The sequence below is a fragment of the Strix uralensis genome, chromosome 10 (assembly GCF_047716275.1).
Source record: "Strix uralensis isolate ZFMK-TIS-50842 chromosome 10, bStrUra1, whole genome shotgun sequence".
NCBI classification, from domain to species: Eukaryota; Metazoa; Chordata; class Aves; order Strigiformes; family Strigidae; genus Strix; species Strix uralensis.
In genome coordinates, this window is record NC_133981.1 from 2735920 (window position 1) to 2751660 (window position 15741).

At 42.4% G+C, this 15741-nt stretch overlaps 1 protein-coding gene across 2 annotated transcripts in view; it reads left to right on the forward strand.

The window, feature by feature from the left end:
* Positions 1-15741, forward strand: part of TMEM43 (transmembrane protein 43) — an 18646-nt gene continuing 2905 nt past the window's right edge. Inside the window, exons 1-12 of one of the 2 annotated variants that reach the window (XM_074878875.1) lie at positions 1-132; positions 890-1039; positions 2093-2227; positions 2943-3037; positions 4735-4784; positions 7074-7143; positions 8969-9039; positions 9201-9322; positions 9936-10010; positions 10092-10193; positions 11693-11810; positions 12784-12993. In XM_074878875.1, coding sequence (XP_074734976.1) covers positions 121-132; positions 890-1039; positions 2093-2227; positions 2943-3037; positions 4735-4784; positions 7074-7143; positions 8969-9039; positions 9201-9322; positions 9936-10010; positions 10092-10193; positions 11693-11810; positions 12784-12986 — 1203 coding nt within the window. In that variant the 5' untranslated portion in view covers positions 1-120 and the 3' untranslated portion in view covers positions 12987-12993. Of the gene's footprint in view, positions 133-889; positions 1040-2092; positions 2228-2942; positions 3038-4734; positions 4785-7073; positions 7144-8968; positions 9040-9200; positions 9323-9935; positions 10011-10091; positions 10194-11692; positions 11811-12783; positions 14636-15741 lie in introns of those variants that run through there. The other variant, XM_074878874.1, reaches the window with a different exon arrangement.

Below are 15741 nucleotides of genomic sequence, written 5' to 3' on the forward strand. Positions count from 1 at the left end.
GGGCGGGAAGACCGGGGAGGCCTGAGGGGGAGGGCGAGCGCGGCGGCGGCGGGCGGTTGAGGCTGCGCGGCTCTTGCGGCGGCTTCGGGGTGGGCACCCGGCGGGAGCAAAAGGTTCAAGATGTCGAGGAATGTAAGTTCTGCTCGGGCTGGTCCTGCCGTTGCTCCGCGCTGCGTGTGGCGTTGCCTCGGGTCGGCCCGTTCTCGCTCCGGCTGTTCCCCCTGGGGTGGCCTGTCTGAGGCGAGGGGCCCTGTGCAGCGGAGGGGCCGCTGTCACATCTCGCCCGGGATCTCGAGGTGAGCAAAAGGGAAGTCTCACCTGCTCGCTTGGCCGCCTGTGCTAATCTGAAGTTACTCCTGGGTTATTCCCCACAGCCAGCGTACGTACAGATAAACCCCTGGGCTGCCTTGCTTTAATGTGGCACTGGCTAGGACAGGGACAGCAATTTTGTTTTAAGCTATCTCTTCTCCTTGCTCTAGATGCAATTCTTTTAAAGTATGCAGGCACTCACCACTGGTGAGCTAAATTGTAACTTGTTATTTATAGCTATGTTTTAGCTGGTCTGGAATTCAGGAGTATTACTCAATTTGTCATGGCCTGAATGCAGGGTGTGGACACCAAATAGGGAACCTAGAAACAGACTGAAGAAAGCTTGAAGGAATGTGTGGAACCACTATAGTAGCAACTGTTTTTTCCATTGGGCTTATTTACTGTATTTCTAGTATCAAAAGCGTAGTGAGACATTTAATAAGTGTGGGAAGGTTTTGGTCCAAGGCAGGAGGTGCTACTCTGTAGAGCAGCAGTATTAACAAAGCTAAAACACCTATTTGGAAAGAGAATGCCTTCCCCTTTTACACCAATATTGCATTTTTTGGATTCTCTCTAACAGTTCTCTGACACGGGCAGCAGAAAAGAACATGTTAAAATCACAAGTGAGTCCAAACCAGGGTTCCTGGAGAGGCTCAGCGAGACTTCTGGAGGCATGTTGATGGGACTTGTGACATTTCTTCTGTCTTTCTACCTTCTTTTTACAAATGAAGTAAGTAAAATACTGTCAGTGTTTATGCACAGCTTTAAAATGTCTCAGTTGAGGTGAAATTCAACTAGTTTTGCATTTATAGGCTTAATAAAATGGTCATGTTAAAGCTCTATTACTTCATTCGTGAGAAGAGGGCACTGTCTGGAGAGCCTGGTGCTTGTGCTTGGGATATAACGAAGAATGAAATCACAGGGTGACCGATAGTGTTTCTATAGAACTGAGCATGGTAGAGACAGGGGCAGTGTATGATGAGAGATACGATCCACAACTTGTGAGCTGATGCAGAAACAGGCTGTAGTATTATTGAAAGAGGGTGGTATGAGCCAGCCACATTCCGGTCGTCTTCTTTTCTTGGGATAACACGGGGTCCTCATTGCTAATGTTGTTATAATTGTGTTAAAGGAATTCATGCTCCATGTTGCAAAATTGAGAGTGTTAATTATTCTCAGTGTTACTTTATGTCTTGGTTTTAGATTGAAAAAAATAATTAAAGTAAGCAGGGAATCCTAACACTCTACCATTGCAAAGGTACATGCTTTTGGCAATTTTGGAGTGGGGGAGCAGAATTCTGTGAATTTTTACCTAAGACTTCCTCTTATACCTTTACAAGAGGAAAGAGAACTACTCCCAATTTTGGTGACTTTGCAGGAAAAGCCACACCATAACATGATGGTAAGGTAAGGAAAACTTCTGCCAAGTATGTGTCTATGGAAAAAGGACCATAATTGACATAATTTTTGCAGTTACTCATGACCAACGAACAAGGTAAAGGTGAAGCGCGATAATTTTAGACCCCTGTAGGAATAACCTCTGTGTGTTTGAGGAGCTTAGTCAATGTTAATGGTCACGCTGCTTGGGTGAGAAGTACTGCCCCAAACTCGGTCAGCCAGAGAAAGAGAGGTAGAAGTAAAAGCGTGTTTCAGGAATATGACTTGAGGCTGAATATACAAGCATTACTTGTGGGCTTCAGATCACCTGTCTGCTAACCTTTTTCACAAAATACTGCTGTACCATTGATTCTCCACAACTTGATTTTGCTTTTCTTGATGGCAGGGACGAGCTTTAAGGACAGCCAAATCTCTTGATGAGGGACTTTCTCTCGTGATCCCTCTTGATAACATCCACAGTGTGTCTCAGCAGAATGAAGGGAGATTGGTGCACTTAGCTGGCGCTCTGAGTACATCTAAGGTAAGTAAAGTGGCATCTTGAAGATAGGACTATTTCAAGCTTGGAGAGAAGGAAAGGTCTTTGCCAACTAAAATTATGTTTGATATCCAGGGGGAAGACATGTAGCTTCTCTCCTGTGTAAGCATTGCTGGCTACCACCCAAACTTTTCTTGGGCCAAAATCAGGGAGATGCTGTACAGCCTTGGTCTCCCTACTCCCAAGCAAGATGCTACCTCTAGCTGTGCTTACCCTCCCACTGCCTTTGGTGGGTAATTTCAGTCCCTCTTTGTATGGGGAACCTGTTGTGTATTCGTGATATTGTAAAGTCTTCAGGCTCTTGCAGCACAGAGGCTCTGCAAGTTCTGAGTTTTCGGTAGCGATGTCATTTTCCGTGGTCAGCCTGCATGGTAACGCAGCACGGTGTCTTCCCCGCAAATAAAATCTCCCCCTGGTTTAAACAGTTAAGCCTGCATACCATTAGCCAGCATTTCTGGTTTGATTCTTCACTATGGCAATAATTCTGGATGATGATTCTTTAGGTCAGATTTATCAGTGATAGAAAGAGATGCTCCTTTTTGTCTTTCATAACATTTATTCTATATTCAACTGTGTGTAACATAGTACTAACTATGTACAGTAAGGTATGTAAATGGGTTTGATAATGAAAGTACACAGTCTTGGAGTTTGTAAGGTACAGCATTTATACTGACTTGTATTTTTTTTAATTTTTAAATAGCCTTTGTTTGATCCCAGCTATGGGCTCTCCATCCAGGCTGTCAAACTTAAGCGTAACGTGGAAATGTACCAATGGGTAGAATATGAAGATTCCACGTAAGTGAAAGTAATCTTTAAAAGTTATTTATAAAGCTGTTGTATTAACAGGATCCCATTGCTTTTTTCTCCCCAAAGAAAAAAAAAAGTCAGTCTTTATGGCAGGAGAATTCTAGAGCTCTTGGGTTTTTTTAGAATCACTTCAATTTCATTGGAGATGTCAGGTCCGAGATGGTCAGTGCTGCAGAATTTGCATCTGTTAAAATCTGGGTAACATCCAAGGCCTTTATCAAATGTTTCCACTTTCTGATTTTATATAACTTCATATGAGGTTTCTTGGCCTCCGTGCTGCAGCTGTGGTATTTTGTTTTCATTATTTTTGTCTGATGCTGGGCCACCTCAGAGCCCATTGATCTATTTTCTGTCATGTGTGTTGTCAACGGAATTCAAAGATCTTTACCAGCATATGGAAAAAAAACCAAAACAAACCTCATGTTTTTCCCATAGACTCAGTTGATTTCTATTTTTTATAATGTTCCTAAAGCTTCTTTTATTTATTTATTGACGTACTTTCTGCCCATCACAATTTTTGTAACTCCACCCTCATAATACTCCCTCCCTGCTAGTTGATTAGCAGAATCAAAACCATTGTCCCAAAATACTTTGTCCTGAATCTTTTCAAATAGAATTCATAATTCTTTTTTTTTTCCCTGCATCTGCTAAGCCTGTCCTGCTGCCATTCTCTAAAATCTGTTCATGGACTCTCAAGCCAATTTTTTTTCCTGTCCTCTAAAAGGAAATACAAAAAGATTTTTGCTGAATCCAGAAACTTCAGCATGTTTTCCCTTGGCTATCTTCCTTTCTTCCACAACAACAATGGTTTACTTGTTGGGTTTTTTTGGTTGGTCAGTTGGTTTTGGTGTTTTTTTTAATCTCCCAAAGGGCTCCTAGCCTTTGTTAGAAAAGTGAACTCAACAATTTCAGTTATGAATTTCAGAATAAGCTCTGATAAACCCATTGATGTAAAAACTGCGTGGTTGATGCCTACAGCCTAACATACACTAGAATATTTTAAAGCAATTAAAAAATCCTATTGTATCCCATTAAATCTAGAAGTCAGATTCTTTTCTCAGACTTGTGGACACTTGAGACTTTTTGGCATGTGACTGAGGGAAATATCTTCATTTCTTTAGTACTTCATACGTGTGCAAACTGAAGTACTTAATTAAACCAAGACATAATTTCTCGATTTTTAGAAGATTGCTATCCTCAATAATCAGAAGCCAACATTAATTTCTAGCTGTGAAAGTAAACTGCAAAATTTAGTTGCTTGAGAGACACTCAGATTAGTTTATAATAGGCAATATTGCAGCCTAGGTACCTTTTTAAGGGGATTTATAAAATAGTAATGAGGTGTTAGCTACTCTGCTAATAGTTGCAAGCAGAAGGGGAAAAACATTTAATAACAATTCAGCTGACAGTGGTATAAAAGTTGTTAGCTATTATGTGGGTCTGACTCCACAGAACTCATGTTCCAACTGTCTTTTGTGTCATACATATGTTTTCTGCAGTTTTCTCCTTGTACAGAGAACCTGTGACTTCAGAATAGGTAGTTCAGAGAAGAGTTAGTTTGCTTGTAAAGATAAGTTTGTGTTGCCAGTGAGCTGTCTGTGCATTCCATTTGTAAAGTGTATTCTGCCCTGAGCAGGGGTGTGTGTGCACTGTTTTGGTTCTCATCCCACCCATTTTCTCTGCAGGGAATATGAAGAGAATGGTGAGATTAAGAAAGAGACGAAGTATTCATACAGTAAGTTGATCAACAGAAAGTCCCTTTTCATTTATGGATGTAACTTTGGACTTTTATGTGTGTGTATTTTGATTTTTGTTGTAAACCCTGTATTTTCCTGTTGGGAAAGAAAGGAAAGGAATTTGAAGAAATAAGCAAAAATTCTGTTTCCTAAACAGGTGGGAGGATCTGCCTTTCTTGAGGTAACTGAGGTGAAAGGAGGTGTGCTGTTAGCAAGCAACTACTACAGAAAGTCTTGTCTTGGAACTCCTGGGGGTTCAAAGCACCTTTCAGGGATAAGGTGCTGCGGGAATAGGACCCATAAGGTCCTCAGTGACAGGAGATGGGCAGAGATGGGAGTGTGTTCAAAGCTATGCCTGGGGTTGCTCTTCACAAGCAGAGTAATTGGGCGTATGTCAGGCATGAGCAGAAGAGAATAGAGAGGGAAGAACAGTGTAGCTCCAGCCTGTAAGACAGCCTGTTGAAAATCTGTTTAGGTGTTGATACCATCTAATGAAAACCACCAGCACCTTCTGATGTGTGCTGTGGCTTTTGCCAAATGCTTTTTTGGCAGGAGCAGAACTGAGAGCATTATTCTGCTCTACCCAGTGGCAGAAAAATACTCTTGAGTCATCATATATCTGGAGATTGGTCTCTGTGCTTCATTTATCTCTGATTAAAGCACATGGATGTGCAACGTGAGTGTGCAGCAGTTTCTGGGTGTGATCATAAAAATACCCCAGGTCAGTGAAGCATGGGACCCTGCAGTATGGAGATACATAAGGAGCAAAGCTAGTGGTTGAAAGCTGTGAAAAACAGCCTTACAGTGGCAGGGAACAAAAACAAAATGCCATTTAAAACAACAGCTGCCCTCTCAAGATTGATGGATTGTGTCCAGTAAAAGTCTGTGTATTATTAGATGTGGTGGGTTAGCCTTGGCTGGCAGCCGAGGGCCCGCACAGCTGCTTGCTTCCTCTGCCCCTCTGCAGGACTGGGAAAGAGATTGGGAAGAACAGTCATGAGAGAGCTTGTGAGTTGAAATAAAGATAGGGAGATTTCTTACCAGTTACCATCATGGGCAAAACAGACTCAACTTGGGGAAAAATAACTTAATTGTCAATGAAAACTAATATTTAGTTACTGATTAGGGTGTTGGCAAAACACATTTGCTCTCACCCTTTCCCAAGCTTAACAGCTTTGCTCCGGAGTCCTCTCCCCTTGCCCCCCTGCCTTTGTTCTCGCCACAGGTTACACTCACTCCCTTTAGTGGGGCAGTGAGAGGTGCAGGGGGTGGGGTAGGTTTACAGTCAGTACATCATGGTTTCTCTCTGCCACTCTTTCCTTCTCACACTTTTCCCCTGCTCTAGAATGGACTCTCCCCATGTTGCAGTGAATATCTGCTCTGCTGTGGAGCACCTCCTCCTCTGACTTTGGTGTTCCCTCTGTTGTTTGTTACTCCTTTTTGTTCCCTCCTTTCCCCTTTTTTCTGCCCTTTCTTACAAATGGTTTCACAGAAGTGCCCCAGACTTTGCTGATGGGCTCAGCTGTGGCTTGCAGTGGTTGGATGTGGAGCCAGCTGTGTCCAACCCAGGGCAGCCTCTGACCTCTTCCCACAGAGACCACCCTGCAGCACCCCCCTACCCTCCTCTACCAGAATCTTGCCATGTACCCAATACACCAGAATATCCTTTACAACGATACCTACTTCACTGTTTAACCAAACTCCCTTTCCTTTCTCTCTACTCCTTCATGGAAGCAGAGCAAGCTATATTTAATATGGAAGCTGCTCAAAAGAAGACTCTAGTTTTGTAGGAGTTATAAGGAACCTACTGGAGTCTGTTCTGGGGATGTGGGAAAGCTGCTCTGGCCCAAACAAAGGCAGCATTATGCATTTTTGACAGTGGCACATGCAGGTACCATCTCTATCTGTTGCTTCACTGAACTGAAAACTGCTAGTTCCAGCAGAGCTTGCGAGTTTTCCTCACAAAACCAGATTATTCCCAAAGAGTGGAGCCAGGAATCAAAGCCTGATCATGGAAGATGCCAACAGCAAAGCTCCCACTGTGCAAAGTTGAGTTACAATTTTATCCCTGAAATTCTTTTTTTTCCTAAATCCTGCCATTCCTTGTTAAGATGCTAGGAGGGTGGATTAAAGTGTCAGTCCAGACTATCAAACACATAACTTGGGGTAAATAGTATTACTAGAAGTGTAACTTAGAACTGATTAATTGTTTGGGAGGTGTCTTCAGTAACTAAGATGAGTGGCATTTCTTCCTGTCTTTTCCTCAACCTTTATATCATTTTCTCTAGATACTGAGTGGAAATCAGAAGTTGTGAACAGCAGAAACTTTGATCGAGAAATTGGACACAAAAACCCTAGGTAATTTACCACCTGGTGCACTGCCTCTGGATTCTGTCACTGTATCTGATGCAAGATGAGAGCTAAATGACTAATCCTCGGGACACAGTGAAGTAGATGGAAACTGTTGGTGTTTTGGTAGCTGGGAGAACTAAGGCATAGAGAAGTTAGAGAGAGTTCAGAGGTGCCTGGCGGAACCAGAATTAAGCCATCCATTAGTGATGCCTGGACGTCAGGCTGTGATTGTATTACCTCTGGACCATGTGGTCTCCATATAGGACAACTTGAATGGTTCCTTGCTGACTTTTATGGTCTGCTAGTGCAGTCTATTACTAATTCTTTCTTCTGTTACAAGTACAGGGTTAGAATAGCAGGTATCCCATGAGGTTGTCACACCACTTGTATGCTGCTTTTTCTAAGCTAGCATGCATGAGCTCACAGGGCTATTTGTGGCAATCGCCTGTATATAATTTGCTTAATCTCTCATCTGCAGCATTGTAGTTACACTACAACGTGCCACGTTTAATGCTAAGTTTTAGCATGCTTGTCATTCCCACAGCACCTGCTTGGTTCCTTAGGTTGCAGGATGCCATCTGGCAAAAAACCATCATGTGCGAGTGAAAAATACAGCTGGCGAGATAGTAGGACCAGGATTTCAATAAAAGTTTGAGCTCTTCAAAATCTTCAGAACTTTGTTTTGGTTCTGTGGGCTCATCCAAATACATTGCCCTTTATTTAGAAGTACTAGTTAAGGAAGGAAAGCAAAGATCTATGTGTTTTTGATTATAAGTCCCAACTAGCAGACTTGTTTAGACGAGAGACAATGGAAAAAAGGATGCACAGATGACATACCTGCTTTGTCTGTCCTCCCCATGAACACCTTTTTGTTAATGAAAATTCTCTAAGCCTTCTCCAGTAAATGCAAATCTCCAACTGAGAGTAAGAAACATATTTTATTTAGTGCTATTGCACTACCTAATTTAAAAAATGCTGCAGCTAAGAACGTTTCATCTGAGTGTGTTGGTACAAACCAAGAAGACTGAGCATAACTGCTGGATCCTTGCGTGAGACGTGAGACAGCACGGCGTATACAGGCATGCTGAACTTTAGAATTCATGCCTAGCATTAATGAGACTCTGTTTTAAGTGTGTACTATACATCTTCTTCCTTCTGTCCACCCATCTTATCTTTTTATGCAACTTAGACATTTGTGAAAATAAAATCTGTTGTTTACTGCCAAGGAGATTCTAGTAGTACTACTTACACGAATGAAGTCAAGTCTGTAACTAAAGGATTCCTGAGTTTGGAATTTAATTAACTTGGCCAGAATGTGGAAGTACCTTTATATGGAGAAGGTTTATGATCAAGGTTTCTTAATTTAGCAGGTAAGATCTAGCAGTTGAGAGCAGAAGCTAAATAAATTCAGGCTAGAAATAGTGTGTTTATGAGTGTAGTTAAATGCTGCAGGAATTCATCCAGGAATGGGAATAGTTCATTGTCACTCAAAACCTCTGTGTTGCCACTGAACAGCTTCCTAAGAGCTGACCTCCATTTCAGCCCATTATAGGTTCAGTACAGAAAAAAATAGTTAAATCCTGCAGTGTGAATGGAAGGTCAAGCCAAGGGATGAAACAGTCTTGTCTTAACTCATTTTAATGGCTCCAACACTCTGAAGGCTGGACACAGTTTCTTGCTGGATTTGTTTTCACATCATGACAGCCATTTAGCTCTTTGAGTTTCTCCTCATGTTTGACATAGTACCTTTTATGTGCTGTGTGTTACATGCTGCAAATCAAGAGTTTGATCATAATTCTGGGACTAATCAGGGACTCTCTCTGTTCCTCAGTGCCATGGCTGTGGAGTCTTTCACTGCTGTTTCTCCTAATGTCCAGGTTGGCAGCTTTGTTCTTTCCAAGGGTAAGGATTGCTCTGTGGTCACTTTGTGTCTGCTGCTGCATCAGCAGTGGACTTTGGTTCTTTCCACAGTGTGGTTGTTTCAAGTGATAATCAGGAAGCGAGCCAGCAAATTGGCTGTTCCAAGTTAAGACACCAGACCTGAGATTCTTTGTTCTGCTTAGGTCTTGTGGAGAAAATTGATGACTTCAAGCAGTTGAGTTTGTCAAACCTTGAGGATCCACATGCTGATGTTACCCGAGGAGGAGATTACTTTTACCACAGTGACAACCCCAGGCGTCCAGAAGTAAGACGAGAAAGATACACTGAACCAGTGATTACTATTATGTGGAAAATAAAGTTGGGGCGTGTCCCATTTTTATTTGAATATGTAGAAATTGGAGTGCAAACCATCACATAGGATGACACCCTTAGTACAGTCCTTCAGCATGGTGCTTCTCTTGTAGGAAGCTTCTGATCCTGCTTCTTTGTCTGCCGTTTTGTCGAGTCTGCCACGCTTTTAAATGGAAATACACAAAATGGTGCTGGGAGGTGGGTTCTGCCTCTGCCCTGCTGTACTGAACTGATTACAGTGAAATAGTTTATTGTCAGCTTGTGCTGCTGCCCTTCTCTGCCATGAGATGAAACAACAAGGGATGAACGTAGGATCTCATTGATGTCAATGTGTTCCTGCAGGTAAATCAGAGGGGGTATTGCAAAACAGCTTTTGAGCTATCCTGTTTCGGCTATCAGCTAGGCCTGAAAAAAGTGCAGCTTGGAAATCATTCTGGGTATCCTCTGCCTTGACGTAAATGTTCAGAAAAAGTGTTGATACATAAAGGGTGTTCCCACGCAGAGTTCTCTTTCCTGTGATTCTCTGCAAAGAAATCTTTCTTGACTTCCAATATTCTCATTTGTAGGTAGGAGACCTTCGTGTCTCGTTCTTCTATGCAGGTCTGAGTGGAGATGACCCCCATTTGGGCTCTGCTGATAAGGTGAGTCTTCACCTGTTTCTGTATTTTGCAAACTCTGTTCCCAACTCAGTAACCAGTAAATATTTTTCCCTCCCTTCCAAGGTGACTGTGATTGCTCGCCAGCGCGGCGATCAGCTGGTTCCATATCATACCAAGTCTGGAGATATCCTACAAATTCTGTACCCTGGGGACCTCTCTGCGGAGGTGAGAGACCGCACTGTGCTACTGAAGGGTTAAAACTGGAGATGGTAGTGCAGAAGCAGGAGGGGAATAAGCTCTCTTTCTCCTTCAGACCTGCTCTAGGGGAGGAGATACCCAATACAAACATTGGCTTTTCTCTCTCATTTTTCTAGGACAACACGTCATAGCCTGTTTGCCTTCCAGGCTTCTGCATGTTCTTTGTGTTGCAGCAAAATTCTGTGCTTTGCCCACTGGCAGTACATAATTTGGCTATAGTTATTCCTGATGGGTATTTTTAATTTTAAAAAGGAACCGTGGCTAAAGTAGCTCTATACTTTTTGAAAACCCCCTTGGGTTGATGCTGAACATCCTTTGCTTTACGGGCTGTTTCTGTGCCTTCTCATTCTGCTTTTATTTGTGCTATTGTAGTTTCCCACTTGTACATGCAAGCACATGCTTTTGAAAAGGTCGTATGTAAAAGTAGTAAAAATCAGGCTTTAATTAAACAAACCATCCCCTCTTCAGCTTCTAATAACAGGAGTTTAGGCTTGTTTGAAATGTTTATTGCTATTCTAGCTGAGAAAGAACCTTCAGGCAGAGCATTATGCTCCGATAAATCCTGCATGCTCCAGCAATTTGGTGATTCATTTACTTGTTTTAGTAGGTTTGTTTCCATTAATGATTGTTTCATGCCCTGCTGCAAAACTCTCAGATGTCAAGAATTTACAGGAGCTCCCCAAAGCAGTTAAAAAGGCTTTTTGTTTTGAGTTGAGAGTAACAGTAGAATCAGCTCTTTGCTGTGAGCTCTGAATCTTCATTAGATAGAATTTTAGTTCATTGGAAATTAACTCACTACAAATTAATAATTCGTAGAGTACTTGTATGTACAAGTAATCGAGCAGTCGTACACGTCTTTTGCCATTAAGTGCTTTATTATGTCTTAGCCATCTTCGTGTGTATGTTTTATAGAGCCAGAGGGGCACACAGCCCATTTTGAAAAAATCTTACTCAGAATTCTTGCAAATAGATGCTTTGTTTTGCCCGATCCAATATACACATACCTTTTATCTTCCCAGCATACTGCTTGCTTTCTTCCATACACCCTTCAGCCATCAGTGGATATTGTTTGGAGGAAGAGAGAAAAGGCCACACAGTGAAATCAGATCGTTCCTCCTTTTATTACATTTACTTATTAGTGTCTTATGTTCTGCAGTAATGTTGAATGTATCCATTTGCAGCAAAACCTGTGCTTTCTGCCTGTGGTTATAGTGTCGAACGGTGCTTGTTTAGCTCTCTTAATTTAGGAAAACATTGGTTTCCCTTGTGCTGAGCTTTGAAATCTATTGTAGTGTGCTGCGATACTGTGCAAAAAGACCCTGCAGAATGAACTGTGATACATCTTCTGTGAGAGAATTTGTACTCCTGAAATACTGCTGGCTCTGATTTGCTCGTAATGCACTGGAATCAAGGGGCTCTCGAAAGAAATTGAGGAACAAGCTGCATGTATTGGTGTTTGCTTTCAGGAGGTGTTTCAGAAGGAGCACGAGAGTAACAGCATGAAGACCTGGGCCCTCCGTGCAGCAGGCTGGCTGGCAATGTTTGTAGGCATCAGCCTAATGACCCGAATCTTTTACACTTTAGGTAAGTTTTTTACAGAAAGGTAAAATGATTTAGAAATAGGATCCTAATCCCTGCAGAGTCTTCTCTTGCTCACATATGCAATTAATTAATTTGGAGGTCAGGAGAAATCCCGTTTGAACTCACATTGGATTTGATCTGAAAGTCACTGTAGGCAGTTGCAGGTAAACAGGATCCCAGAACCAGATGGTTGCTTTGTGAACATTAAAAAAAATAAATGCAAATATCTGTTGCCAGTCTCAGAAGATCCCAGCCCAGTGCCTACCCAAATCAAAAGCCAAAGCACATGTTGGGCTGGTTCTTTCAAGTCTAACTCAAGGTGCTACAATCCAGTTACTTTCTACACCCATACACAAGTGGTCCCCCCGACAGGTCTTAATTAGTAGTTGTATAGTAACATGTCTTTGTGTCTGGTTACTCTACACTACTGTGAACAGACAGCAAAGAAAGTTTTTGCTTATCCTTTTAACAGAAAAATGTTGGAATAAAAACTTGCAGAAAAGCAGGACAGTGCCTCAAACTTGTATAAACTTGAGACATCAAAGTTATCATCTGCTTTGCAGCTGAGAACTTTTTTTTTTTAAAATCTATATACATGCTACTGCAAGATTTATTGTTGCCAGAAATGAATTTTTGTGCTAGCATATTGTATCAGCTGCCCTAGACTCGCTCCATAGCTGCAAGGCTGTCAGTCGACTCTGCCTCTCAAGCCTTGGACAAGTCTTCACACTTGATTTTGGATTACTTTCTGTCTAAAGAGATGAGGATACTGTTGCCTTATATATTTAGCTGTTGCTTAATTATCAAATGCCTTGAGGATACTCTGCTGAAATGCCTTATCCAGTGCTCTGGATAAATAATTTGAGTCTGCCTTTTGATTGCAACAGTTAGTGCGTAAATCCTAGGTGTGAATAAGACTTCCTTCTAAACTATCATCTTGTCAACTACGTTATCCCTTGTTTAATTCTTCCTGCAGTGGACTGGTTTCCCGTTGTGAGAGATCTGGTTAACATTGGATTAAAAGCATTTGCCTTCTGCGTAGCCAGTTCGCTGTCGCTCCTGACCATCTCTATCGCCTGGCTTTTCTACCGCCCGCTCTGGGCTCTGCTGGTCGGGTTGCTCTCTGTAGTTCCCATCGTGGTTGCAAAATCTCGTGTTCCGCCAAAGAAGCAGCAGTGAGAAGGAGGTGGGTTGGTCGGGTTTTGTGCTGAATCCTGGTTAGAAACTTCTCAAGTGCATTTCTGTCCTGGTTACTGCAGCGTGCTTGCAGGCTATCACAGTTAGCGGTGTGTGCCGGGAGCCGGGGAGGGGCTGGAATGTCGTTGTTGATACACGTTATCTATGAAAAATATGACTGTAGGATGCTGTTTGTAAGAACTCAGTGACACTGACTGGGGAAGAAAGCATTTTGGAGTGTCTGTATTGATTCTAAGTGAGTGAACAAGCAGATTTGTACCTCTTGCCATTTGCTAATTCCCCCTGATTTGAGAATGGGCAGGTCCTCACTGACAAGTGGGGCACGTGGTGTGTTAGGGAGAGTGCCAGCATCATTCCATGGGCCGTGATCAGATGTTGTACCTGCCTGACAAACCCTCCTCTGCTGCCTTTTCTTAAATGCAGTCATGTACACTCCTTCGGCTGCTGCATGTGGAAGTGTATCTGTTCAAAGGAAAAACACAGCCAAATTTCATACAATACTTACGTAAGATGTATGCTTTTGGTCTGAGGATTTTCCAAGTAAATTGAAATAATGAGTGGCCAGGTTAGCAGTGCTCTAAGGTAGGGTGGATTTGTCAGAAAGCATTGATTTCCCCCAACTTTTAAAAAGTCTCTGAAGTTGTTCTTGGTTAAGCTCCAAAAACAGTAGTGTGGACTATACCATTGCATAGCTATTTCAAAAATTGAACTTCAGATTGCACTTAAGGGGACACTTGGAGGTCACTAACTTTTAAAAAAACCTGCTGCCTTGAACAAAACTAACTTTTAGAATTGAATGGATGTTCTTCAAAATACTTGGGGGCTTTTTTGCTGTGTATACTGTTTCTTGAATTTCACTTAGTAAGGACAATGGACACCCTCCATGAAATTAAATAATGGAAACAATTTTGCATGATTATTTCATAGACTTTAGTAACCTAAACGTTGAGCTTTGTATCACGCTAGAGAAATGCCTTCTTGTAGTGTTGTGATGGCTCGTGTTTACGTATTTCTGCTGCAACCAGTACTTGAGATTGGAGACTATCTTGTACTGGTTTGAAGTCTCTCTCCACGTAGTCTGGCTTCCAGATGTGCCCTCCCTGCACTACAGAGGGTTTTCTGCGAGTACACACAGTTCAGCACAGAAATAACAATCTGATTTATGCAATCCAGTTGTGACCGTCAGGAGAAACGTGTTCCCCGTACCAAAGGAACTTGAACATACATAGAAGCAAATGTTTCCTACAAGTGGTACTGAGTTATAAATCATAGATGTTTTTTGAAGTAGGATTACTTGATTAGCCTTAATCTTTTTCGTTCTTCTGGTATTTGAATGTTGTCAATTCAGTCTCGTGGCTCGGTTCTGCTGGTAAAAACAGCAGGAGTGAGTGAAAGGCACCAGGAAGCGCTGGCAGGTGTTGGTGATGCTGTGCTCTTCCTGCTGCTCACTGACACCAACTTTGGCTCCACCGATTAAGAATTGCACTCCACTGGGGAGAAAACCAGGTGTTGGGCTGCTGTTTTAGCTGTGCGCAGGAGACTAACCCGCATTACTCTATTAAGAGATGAAGATACACTTTTCTACAGAAGTGCTGAGCTTTTGTATATTTAATAAAATACAGTTTTCAAAAGGTTGGTCTGTAGGCTTCTTTTTTATTACGTTTAAGTATTGCATGTTTTATGTCCAGGAATAGTGTCCAGGTACATGGAGGATTAGTTTGTAGCTTCCACGTGAACTAATTTTCTACTGTTGCTGGAGATAAACGCGCAGTTGGGTTTATCGTGCAAATATTTCCCCATTTTAGGAAATAAGTTCCTAAGAACAGCACAGCTGCTGTCTGGTCTCTGTACCTCTGTGGGATGAAAGGCTGATTCCAGCCCACCATGGTTTTACTCCCCATTACTGACTACTTAAGTAATAGTAACTTCCTTCCCTCCATAAGATTATTTGAAAAATATGATGGTTCACCGTGACTGCATACAGCCTCTTGGATTTTTAAAGAGACTGGGGGTTTACCTATGCATTCAACAGCTTTAAAGACTTTTGTCTTACTAGTGCATGCACAGGAATGACGCTAAATAAAGTCAGACCCCTTTCACCGACAAGAACTTCACATTTCCCAGGCCAGGCTGCTGGCAGAGCCAAGGCTCCCTTTCCCTGCATGTACACAAACAATGTTTCTATAGAAACAACAGCAGCAGTATTTCTCTTGCTTCCTTACCAAAATCTGACCGAACACGTACCTGATCTGTCAGTCATCTTCCCATTCTGCTTTGGCCTCCCTTAAAAAATATTTACTCTTTCACCTTTTGCAGGCTTAGCTCAGGAGAGCTGGCTGCCTGCCGAGCTGAGGAGCAGGGTCCTGCCCTCTGGAGATGTTAATTGTCTCTCTCCCTGCCGACTGTAAATAGTCACTGGACTCAACTTCACGTATCTGGGCTGTGTCCCAAGAGTTGCTTTGGGAGAGCTGGTACCAGCTCCCATTTTAAGCTGATAAAAAAATGACCGATACCGGCAGGAGCTGGACGTGGGCCCTTGCGTTCAGTGTCCCCCCAGGGTGTACCCTGCACGTCGGCACAACGCCCCATCCAGAAGCAACTTCATCCTCTGTGCCCTCGGCGGTTTTACCAGTTCATGCAAGATATAGAATTTTTCTAAAGCCTTATACACAGGTTGTGTCTGCTTCCCAAACCCCCAACTTAAGTTGCTTTTTTGTTACTTTAGAATTCTGTAGCA